The sequence below is a fragment of the Hippoglossus stenolepis genome, chromosome 17 (assembly GCF_022539355.2).
Source record: "Hippoglossus stenolepis isolate QCI-W04-F060 chromosome 17, HSTE1.2, whole genome shotgun sequence".
Taxonomy (NCBI): Eukaryota; Metazoa; Chordata; class Actinopteri; order Pleuronectiformes; family Pleuronectidae; genus Hippoglossus; species Hippoglossus stenolepis.
In genome coordinates this window covers 7,106,186-7,117,987 of record NC_061499.1, presented here as the reverse complement: position 1 = coordinate 7,117,987, position 11,802 = coordinate 7,106,186, and the positions used below count along the sequence as shown (strand labels likewise).

Sequence of the window (11,802 nt, the reverse complement as noted above, 5' to 3'; positions counted from 1 at the left end):
TGCATTTTCTGATTGGAACAAAGGAAGCGCTGTTTAATGTATGCTCCACGTCGTTAGCTGCATAATGGGACAAAGGAGATCGGTCTCTCGCAGAGAAGGAGACATTGGCCAGTTGATGTGAAGCCCTCAGGCCATGTGGGTTATATGCATCATATATGCAAGCATTCATGCACATACTCACACACATTCTGAACCACCAGCAATGACACATAAACACTCGTAGGCAGAAAATCTGAAGAAAATAGACTCCATTTTAATTACATCGCAGCAATAGCCACAGGGAACCAGTCTGAAACCGGACAATGGAATGTACACTACAGATAACAATCTACTCCATGTTTTCTGACAAGCAGCAACCTCCAGACAGGCACGACAAGGCCGACCCTGTGCGGTGCTGACGCAGATTGAAAGAATGTAAAAAAATCCCAGTCGAGAATCAGGTCAGAGGCCGTTTTCAGACATGAACTTTGAACTTTCACATATGAAGAACGCGGCAGGAGATTGTCCAGGTCAGACGTGATCTAAACAACAGAAACATTTCCGGTAACATTCAGGCGAGGGATGGGAACATGGAGGATGTAGGACGTGACATAAACAAATGTTTCGGTTTAGGTTTCCGATTGGACACATTTGCGATCTTATTAAGCCACCCCACCTCCACCCCACAGAACATTTCAGGAACATGTCTGGAGTTCAGTGCATGTCTGAAAGCTGGATTCTTCCAGTGATGAATATCTGGTCACAGATGATAACTAAACACTAATGTGTGCGTTTTCTCCAAGAAAAGCTATTTATACATCAGTGGAACCACAGGCCGATTTGAACAGAACTGGATGTTGCAAAATATAAATGTTTTACTTCAGACACGTCTTTGAATGGACAAAAATATTCAGTTTATAAACAGAGTTGAGTCTTAAAGTCAAAACAAAAACAGTCAGTTGGGCTAATTTCTAATTTGTCTTAAAGACGTGCCAGTGAACACATGAATGAAAACAAACATGGCTGCATGAATGAATGGTAAACAGGAAGTCCATCCAGCATCTTTCACTGTAGAGACTCCAGCCTCTCGAGTGCAGACACCAGGTTGTGTGCAACAGTCATGGATCCATCACAATGTCTCTACACGGTCCTCAGGATTTACATCTTCAGGCCCTTTCTCCTCAGGTCCTCTCTGGCTTCTCTGATCTGCTCCTGCAGCTCCCTCGCCGCCTCCTCGCAGTCATTGAAGGTGGTCAGCCTGTAGCCCACGGTGGCCAGCGAGTAGCAGCCGAACGACACCAGCAGGTAGAGGGGCATCGGCCAGGCCACCTCCCGGTACGTGTGCGGCAGGCGCAGGTCCAACAGGTCGAAGGAGACCACCGCCCAGGCCGCGACCACCAGCGACACGCCGAGCAGCCACTGCAGGAGCTTCGTCATGATGAGAGCCCGCCGGGAACCGACCTGGAGGAGAGAGAGGCAGCAGGTAAGAGTCATTTGATTAGCTTAGCATTAGCTTAGCGCAGTAGCAGCACTTTCGTGTTAGCTCTGCTGCTACAACACTGAGAGCAGATAAACAGCAGATACGTCACAGTCTCACTAAATAAACATATTCGATCAAATCAATCGATCTTTTACAGATTACTTCGTCCAATCATCTGATTTAGAAGCAATAATCCCCCCAAACCCGACGTGTTTACCTCCTGTCTAATGACACCTCAGCTCTGCGCACGTCAATGACGCAGCAAACCGCGACGCCTCATGGGAAATGTAGTGACGATGTGTTACAACAGAAAAACTGAATTTTTGGTGAGTTTACATTATATTTGTTGCATCTTATATTATTCACAATGATAACTATATAAAATATCATACTAATGAGACCATAAAATTCATTTTTATACGTTTTTACATATTTTTATCATTTTTATATGCAAACCCTATCATTTCTGAATGTATTTATAACTGTTAATTGTCATTATTATTATTTGTACGTATGTGACTAAATTATTTACAAGACATCCTTGTTTAACTTGTTTATTAAATTCACATTCTTTATAACCTCAGAATGAAAAACATCTTTTGATTATTTCCCCATGCAAACCCTTATGATTTATGAATGTATTAATTATTGTTTTCTAACATGTTATTTAATTATTTATAATACACCCTTGTCATAATTGTTTTTTAAATTCTTATTCCATCCACACCTCCAAACCGTATACCACTTATCCATTTAGAGGGTGGTGGGGTGGGGTGGGGTGGGGGGCGCTGGAGCCAATCCCAGTATAACCGGATGAGAAGCAGGATACAGCCTGGACAGGTCGCCATTAAATTCATATTAAAGTCTATATTTCCTGTTGTTTTGTGGTAATTAGCCACTAGATTTCCCTCGGGATCAATAAAGTATCTTATCTATCTTTCCATCTATCTAGAGAGGAGCGAGAAGACAGAGAGAAAGATGAATTGCAGTCACTTCTTCGGGTTTCACTTCTCAATAAATCTCAATGTTGTTGCTGACTATGTTTTTCATGAACACACTGCACTACACTGTTGTCTGATGTATTAACAACACCAGTAGCCTGTCAGCTGAGCGAGAGAAAACGATTTGTTTCCACTGAGTCTTTAAGAGGCCCCCACTTCGACTTTAACACACATTAGACCTCTAACTGTTTCTCTGTGTCATCCTCTTAATTTAGAGAAGCCATTTTGAAAATTACCTCACCATTAACGCCGGCTGAAAGCTATCTATAAACGCTAATGTTGTTCCGAAGCGAGGAATCCAGCAACAGTTTCATTAGGGGCCCCTGGGAGCCGACAGTTGCTAGATCTTTATGTCTCTTTAGGTGCTATGGTGCATGTCCTTGCACTCGGGGCGGTGAACTGTCCAGGTGCAGAGGGCACAGACCTCTCCAGGGTGAAATCATGAGGGCTGGGACGTAAACACCATTCACTTAACTGGGGGGAGGGGCATCTTAAGGAGCCACTGAGAGATAAACATCATTCTTTGGGGAAAAATGGAGAGTTATTCTTAGGGCTGTGGTGTTTATGTTCGTCTGCACAAGTGTTAATAGTTCGAGTGATGATCTCTGTGCCTGCAAGAGCATTGCAGCATGTGTTTTCTCTTTATGTAGGAATGGTTTATGTCTGTTTGCTGAAAATGTAAATATTTAAATCCTGAAATCAAAATTGATCTTATCTTTGCAGCGTCATTTGAGGTTATTTTATCTTCTGAATGGCGTCGTGATTTTGGAAAAGGGCTGTGATCAGAAAATCACAGCCGACAGGTAGATGCAGCTATGATAATAACTTTTAATACGTTAACTACGTCCATCTTCTACGTTGCATGTTAACATTCAGAGAAATCCATGTTCAATCTACTGTCATAAAAGAAAGACCAGCTGTAGATCCCAGTATTTGTTGAACAGAAACCAGGACATATTTGTGGTCAGGTCATTTTCTGTTAATACTATGAATCTGGGAAATCTTAATGTGTCCATAAAGGAAGGAACATAATGGTAAATTTAATTTAAACAAATCACAATAGGCCTTTTCAATCAATCAAATTTTATTTGTATTGCCCATATTCATGAATCATTTTCTCTAGTTAACCTAACCCCAATCTGCGTGTTTGGATTTTAGGAGGAAGCATGAATACCTGGAAAAAATCCATGCAGACACATGGAGAACATGCCAACTCCACACAGAAAGGCCGAACAGGGATTCAAACCAAGTACCTTCGTGTTGTTGAGACGAGACTATGCCCTACAATCATATAGTTTAATTTTCACTCCCTGAAACAGCAGCTGTAGTTTGGATTATTTTCAGTTGTGGAAAACCTGTCTTGCTGTTAAGCAACAGTGCTAAACTCTATTATGGAGCTCTATTATTATTCCAATAAATAAAAAAACATTTGAATCATAACAGGCTGTTTTTATGGCGGGACATTTTGACTTGTCGGAGTAGGAGAAATCCAGGTGCTCCTCATAACATCGCGTTCGAGTCAAGAGTCGAAGTGATTCATTTCAATATTTACAACTTCTCCTACTAAAACGTCACAACAAAAAACACCTGTACTGGTTTTAATACATTTCTATGAAGCTCTGAACTTAATAAGATGTGATGTGATACATATCAGACTGTCAAGGTCAGGCTGCTCCACTGTCTCCATAAAACAAACCGAATCCAGGTGAGCTCACATGTGACACACTGCATCATAAGCTCAGCATGTGTGCTGTGTCCTGCCTGTGTTGTATCGGTATGAGCAGTAGTGTGTATGTGTGTGTGTGTGTCTGTGTGTGTGTGAGAAACACTCAGTGGGAACAGTGGAGCTGGCTTTTCTCAGTGCGTCTCCCTGCCAGCACCTGTTCCGTTCCAGAACTCAGGAAACCTGCGCTCCAGCCCGAGAAGGCCTGGCAGACACAACACAACAGCCTGTGAGCGGGTGGGGTCACTGGAATGGAGAGAATGAGAGGGAGGAAACCAGACTGAGAGAGAGAGTGAGTAAAAGAGAAAGAAGCAGGTTGTGACAAGAAAGGAGACAGGGAAGGAGGGAATAAGGAAAGATGTGGGAACAGTTATTTTTCATGAAGAACCATAAAAATGGCTGTGCAGAGGGTTCATAGGGATGAAACATTTACTAGTTTCATGATGTACTGTGGCAAAATTTCCAACATTTGGTATTAGTGTTTCAATCCAGAATGACCTTAATTAGCGTGGTGATTTGGTTGGTACTGTCTAGCATCGACCAAAGTTAGCAAGTCTCTTAAGACACGGGGGCAGCAAGCAACGTGTACTTGTTGTTTGTTGTGAAAACGTAGCAGAAGGAGCGATAGGCGGTGTCCGAGCTACAGATGTATTTCACCTGTCTGAGCGGACAAAGTCAGAAGTATGAGAGAGGTAGAGGGACCGGGGGGGGGGGGAGAAATACCTCTTTATACCAATTTCTTTTAAACACAGGTAAACCCACTAAAAAGTGATCAACTTCTTTCCCATTGCCAGTAAAGGAGTTTGCCTTTAGCTTTTTTCCCTTCCTTCCTCAATGATAATGTTGCTATATTAAGATAAGATAAGATAAAACTTTATTGATCCACACAGCGGGGAAATTCAATTGTTACAGCAGCAGGCAGGTCAGAATGAGGTAGACAAGAGCATACGAATATAAAAGAGTTTGTACATAATATACACCTTTCACATAATGTTTTATTTCCAATTAATATATGAGTTAACGTACGTTTTGAGCATTTTACATTTTAAGAATTCTGCCATAAACCTGACAACCATGATAATATTTGGTCACTATGATCTCTAATCGTAATTTATAATGTTTACACCATTTAATCTGTGGTTCATGGTTGAGGGCAAGAAAGAGAGAGAGAGAAAGCTGAGAGGACCAGGAATAAAAAATGAAGGGGTGATTGAGTATGTGGACGAAAGAAGAGATGGCAACAGAGAAAAGAGGAGAAGAGGGAGGGGAGCAGAGAGAGGTTTACGCAGGGGGGGGGGTGCAATCGAGGGATTTGCAGGTGCAGCTTGAACAACCAATGACCTTAATGGTGTGTTAAATCCAGCTGTTGCTTATCCAGACTTTTCTTCAATCCCCCCCACCTCAGCACCTTCCACTGCGTGCAGCACCTCGGTTCCCACAGCACAGAGTCTGCAGAGCGGTGGAGAAACTCACGAAGGCCGAGTGTGTGTGAGAGGGATTGACAAAGACAGAGTGCGATGGCAGAAGAGAAGATGCTTCATCCTCGAGTGCAGCAATGGGAGTGACTGTGTGTGACTCCGGCCAGAGAGCACAGATAAGAGGCAGAGATAGAACAAGGGAAAAGTGGTAATGGACAGTTGTGTTGACTCTTATCTCTCTGGCTTTGTCAATATTAGCAGAGTGAAAAGTGCAGATAAGAATGTGTGCTACTAAAGAGCTATACGAGATAATTATTGTGTAATATCATAAGAGGGTGAGAGAGGGACAGAGCCAGACATAAGGAGGGAGGGAGAGAGAGAGAGAGAGAGAGAGAGAGAGAGAGAGAGAGAGAGAGAGAGAGAGAGAGAGAGAGAGAGAGAGAGAGAGAGAGCATGTACTGTAAAAACGCTGTTTAAGATAACAATAGAGCTTGGACTCAAAAACAGGAACCCTCTGTTTCCTGAGCCGCAGAACAGAGCTGTGTGCAATGTTGTCATTAGATGTGTGTGAGTGTGTGTTTGGGAAAAGGAAAGGGTGACTAAAAGTGCGTCACCGTGTCCCACAGCTTCCAGGATATCGCTGGTGGAAGAGAAAGATCTGATACTCGTCTGAGAGGAACGAGCCTGCAGCACGAGATCTTTCACGCTCAGGCTTTGTTTTGAGAGTTGGGCCTGGAAAAGCACCAGTGTGGACGTTTACTGCCAGAACCGTGAGGAGTGGTTTCAGGTGATGAAACGACCGCGCAAACATTTCAAGCTTGTCAACCTGAGCTCACCTCGGAGTTATTCAAAAACTAATTTCAGGGAATTCAGAAGAAATTTGAAAATGTAGCTCTCAAGAATTTCCTGGGTTTTCTAAAAAATCTGAAGAATTTACCAGTCGCCGAGCTGTTTTGAAATATTTTGGGGGGAAGTCCTGTTGAAGTGTCCGGTCGAGCGATAACACAACAGCCTGATTCAACCTCACAACAAGGCACAAATAACTAGAATGGCACTCAGTAGAGCGCACACCTCCACCAAGGTCCATCAGTCCTCTTAAGGTCATTCAGGATGCAGCCTGTTTTCCAGAACCACGTTACAATCGAACAGGTTCCCTCTTAGCCTGTCCCATCTTTCTGGCAGGTTTTGTGGAAAGCCATTCAGTAGTTTCAGTATAATCCTGCAAACCAACGGACAGAGGTGAAACCAGCCTCCTTGGCCGAGGTAATAAAAGGTTACTGATTAGACCTGGCACTCTACAAAGACAATAAACAAGGTGCAAACATTATTCAGGTACACAATGAAGCAGCCAACAAATAGGTGAGGGGTGACGTTTGGTTGGATCATGCAGGAGGAAGGACATGACGACTAATTGTTGAATGTTTCCAGCCTTAAGGGAGTTAAATTAGAGGGAAGTCAAGTCAAAGTCAGGTCTCAAGTGTTGATCTTTGTAACTTTGAATTCACTTCTGTGCCCAGCAAGTTGCATTTTCACCCATTCAGGAATTAGGGTTAATGTCGGTGTCTCAGAATAAAGAAACACATTTTCAATAATCAATTGCACCTCCAAGTTTAAAAGTCACCGGCCCCTTTTAAAATGCTCTCTGTGCTCATATGTACGACTCTGAGTTGTGTTGTGCTTGCGGGATGACTTTGTAAGTTTAGTAAGACGCTCCTCAGACAGGTGAGGTGAGTGCGTATCAAAGTAGATGCATCAGGGCGGAGGAGTCTGTTCATGCTTCTCAACGGGGGGTTCCTGAATTCCAGGCAGGGCCCCTGAAGCTTTTGACGTTGACGTGGGCGCAGCTCATAAATATCCTCGAGTCAAGATCATTTCGGGACGGCGAGCTTGTGTTAAATTGCCAAGATAATAGTTGCGGGGCCCCTGTGCTACTTCAGGGCGAGCTTAATGAAGTCTTGGGCCACTCAATGGGGTTTGGAGGTCGGAGTGTGGTCAAGTGTGACCAGTCTGAACCATGTGAGAGTAGCACTTGTCTTGCTCTCCGCGCCCCGGAGTACAGACACACACCTGTTTCGTGTGCGGCTGTGACGGCCGCGGTGCAACAGCAGAGGAATGCGCCCCCCCCCCCTCGCCCTCACCCCTCCTCACCCCCGTCTTCCTCGCTCTCCATGCTCTCAATGCTGTCCTAATGAATCTCATCACACGGCCTGCATTTGTCCCACTAGTGCTTTGTTTGTTGACCTTTAGAAGACGTCATTACTTATTATCTTCATGGGTTGTGTAATGCTGCCCCCGTAACACAGCCCCCCCCTCATATCCACGGAGCCATAATGTATATGAGTGTGTGTGTGTGTGTGTGTGTCTGTCTGATCAAATGCTTCTTGTCAGTGTAACAGCCATTAACAATGGCACGAGCTTGATGATGTCTCCCTCCTCCATCTGTCCCTCCGCTCCTCTCACCCCAGAACACAATGTCCTTTAGCATTAGCATTATTGACAGTGGAACTAATTGGCACACGGTTATGAAGTTTCCCCGGGGCCATTTTAAATTGGACTGCAGAACTTCCTCCCAACATCAGATAAGCGAGTCCTCGCACGGGACCCGCGGAGGTATCGATTATAAACGTATTAATGTGGGTCAGCGCCGTGTACTCAGCGAGGGGCGGATGATGTAGCGCTGCGCGTCTAGACTAGAACAAACTGACCTCATCCTGTGTGTACATAATGGATGGTAATGGGAGGGGAAGATGGGAAATTCTGTCTCCTAATCTTATCTGCTCAGTGCATCATTTTGCTTTGATAGATCTCTGGCACACAGGTCGTAGGGAGAGGTAGCTACAGTACGGGTGCATTAAATCTGATCACTGGAGCTGTAAACAGCATCGCTCGACAATGACACATTGATTTCAGCGTCCACATTGAAAACTTCATTGATTCATTCCAGCGATGCAATGAGGGAGCTATGGAGAAGCGGGGACATGCATTAGGAAGCCAAACACGCCAAACTGAACATTGAGTCACATGTAAAAACTCATTAGGTCAACCAGTGAATGCATCACTGGGTCCATACAAGATGTTGCCTTCGGTCGCTCATTATATAGACAACATGCTTTGTTGTTCCACCAGATTAGACTTGGCATTCGGGGGATGAAGTACAGTGGCCCTGAAGTACAGAACACAATCAGACGGCAAAGAAGAGGAGACGACGACGATTTACAAACCACAACGGCAAATTAGAAAATGCAACACCACATAAGAAAACACGACCAATCACAACGGCAAAAAAATAAATAAGACAAATCACAATACACAACGGCAAATAAGAGAAGAAAAAATTATAAACCACGATGCGAAATAAGAAAACGACGGATAAGAAAACAAAACGACAAATTACAAAAGACCAATAAACCATAAAACACTACGGCGAAAAATATAACACAACAATAAATCAAAAAACACAAAGTAGGAATTTTTAGTTTCCATTAGAAGTTCATGCCTTTTGTGTTTTGCACTTCAGGGTCATGTTGCAGGTTCAGTCAACTAGACACACATCAATATGATTTCAATCTACAAAATCATTTCATTCCACTTTATATTTTCACAAGCTACAGAGTTGAACTATTGTGCTGGATGTCACATATTGTCAGTTGAAAGTGGAGCAACTTTTCTATTCTGTGATTGCAGATCAGTTCTGGGATTGAATTCAGATTCGGTGTAGATTTGTTGATGCTTTTGCGACCGTCGGCGGCTTTACGTTGAAAATGAAAAAAGGTCAAGGACTCAAGGATTATGGCTTTGTGGTGGGCAGTGGGTAATACCCTGAAAGCTGATTGTGGCCACCTCAGACAGGCTGTCATTGCCATTTAAATGAAGTTGATTAGGTGAGACTGCTGCTCTGTGGTCCTGTCTGTCTCCGAGTCTGCCCTGGACAACAAGCCATATTGTGCCCCCCCTCCTCACTCCTCCCACCCCGAGACTGCAACTGCTTGACCTCTCAGAAATCTGACCCCCAGGGCTCCTCGCTGCTCCCCCAGGCACCTGCCAACCTTTCACCCCTTCACTGGGCGAGCATCTGGAAGGTGAGGAGAGACAGACGAGGAGGCCAGGGTGGGCCGTCGGGAAGCACTGACACGGTAACGGAGAGGACCACAGCCTCGTCAGACTTCAGAGGGCTGTTTGGACTGGTCTTCTCTCGTCATAGATCAAATACCAACTCCCCCCCCCCTCTCCATGTGTACATCTGCTGGTATCTGTTGCAGGTCCATACTCGTCTTAATTTATTTCTTTCCTTCACTCGTTCTGTCTTTTATTTCTTTCTCTAACTGTACACACATATCATGCCGGCTATGATGTATGCACAGCTGGGCCTGACAGAGGCGTCCAGGAAACGTGTGGTTTACGGATCCCCTGTTGACATTCTGATTTTACTTTCCTTTCACTTCTCTGAGACCTGGAATTTTAACTGTGCAGGGGTTATTGACTCAGCATGTCTGACCAGGGAGGAAAACCACTCAAAAATACGCCGCCTTCCTGACTGACTGACTGGATATGTCACATACGACGTAAAGCTCCATCAAAAATCATGGTTTCTGACCACACATGCAGCCGCCCCACACCTGCTCACAGTGCTCCGTACAAAGAACTTTCTATCATTAGTTTTCGCTGAAATGTTATTCCACACTGGGTTTTATGGAAACAATAATATCCTAGTTGTTAAGTTACAGGCAGAGTGTAAAAACATACAGTATATCTGAAGTTACGCCAGCTTTAAAGTTACACCTCAAGACCAAAAGTTATATAATACATTTTCTGCCGACTTCACATGATCCGAAAGAAGGATTTTATTGTTTTGAACCAGCGAATCGTTCCTTTGGGTTCAGAATGAAATCATTCCACAAACGATGGGATGTCCACAGTCTTGGTTTTTTCACCGTCGTTAAACCTGAACAGTTTCTAGCCTCTCAGGAGCAGTGGAAACAAGTTTTCAACACAAAATATCGTCACCTTTTAAGTCAATATGTGAACGTGTTAACTTGCAGTTGCATATTTACACATTCAGTACAACATCGATTCATTGGGAGTCGAGTTTCCGCTACTTGTCAAATGTAAGTGCAACGTCCACCCTGTTTTGGATCCGCTTTCATTCTCTGCCAACTCCTGACAGAAAGATCAGGCTGCTAAAGGCTCCACTTTAATAACTAGCCATTAAGTGCAAAGCAGGTTGTGTACATACCTTTACAGCCACCTGCTGCATCATGCACTGAAAAACTATTACTCACTATCAGCTCATAAAAGCAGTGGGTGGCAACAGATTCAGGTGATGATTTACAATAGTAATTACCTTAATGTTTTCAAAATGATTAATTATGGCTGGTTTAAAGTGGTATTGTGACATTTTGGAAGTTATGCTTATTTGCTCTCTTGCCAAAATTCAGTTTGAAAAAAAGGACACCACTGCCATGACTGTTCAGTAAATGTGAAACAACCGGGAAATAATCACAACTTTCAATGAAACGCACAATATATAACTCCGGCCACTTGGGGTCTCTAAATCGAAACAATCAGAAAAGACCTAGTACGATGTTATCAGGAAGTTGTTGGCTTCACCACCATTGCCAATGAAAATCGACCTGAAGCAACTGAAGATGCAGATTATGTTCACGGATGTGCTAAAGTTTTATTCACGTTACGCAGCAAATGGCAAATAAATAAACGTGATACGTCGTTAACCCTTGAAGTTATAGCAGAGACGGACAAAGCCGCGCATAAATAGAATACGACACAATTAAAAGGCGATCGAAATGAAACGTCCAGTAAATAAAATTGTGGATTTCTCTGGGTTTGAACACTGTTGGAAACATTTTGGATAATGTGTGTAAACAAGTCAACATAGGTCGAGTTGTTTTCCAGACATTTTAATGAAGAATTGTTTAATATTATATGTTAAAATTGTACATGTCTGCATTGTTCTTGCACAGATTAGACCAATGAGATATAGCATGTAAATTAATAAGCTTCAGAGGTGCGGGTAAGCTAGCTGTTACCTATTGTTTCATGTCTTTATGCTAAGCTAAGCTACCTAGCAGCAGGCTGTAAATGTGCTCTATTTAATGAACAGACAGTAGAGTGGGGGAAATCTTCTTATCTTGGCAAGAAAGCAAACACGGGTATTTCAAATGATCTTTTGATGTCACAGGACAC

General features: G+C 43.4%; 1 protein-coding gene across 1 annotated transcript; it reads right to left on the bottom strand.

Annotated features, from left to right (window-relative positions):
- Nucleotides 1-231: 231 nt before the first annotated feature.
- dpm3 (dolichyl-phosphate mannosyltransferase subunit 3, regulatory) lies at nucleotides 232-1,733 on the bottom strand. The gene is made up of 2 exons (XM_035183562.2): nucleotides 1,677-1,733; nucleotides 232-1,440 (listed from the first exon to the last, which is right to left on the bottom strand). The coding sequence occupies exon 2, from the start codon at nucleotides 1,414-1,416 to the stop codon at nucleotides 1,138-1,140; it is 279 nt and encodes a 92-aa protein (XP_035039453.1). The 5' UTR covers nucleotides 1,417-1,440; nucleotides 1,677-1,733; the 3' UTR covers nucleotides 232-1,137.
- Nucleotides 1,734-11,802: the final 10,069 nt, after the last annotated feature.

Bases quoted from the DNA above. Each gene is read 5' to 3' on its own strand.
- dpm3 (XM_035183562.2), bottom strand. From the start codon at position 1,416: ATGACGAAGCTCCTGCAGTGGCTGCTCGGCGTGTCGCTGGTGGTCGCG.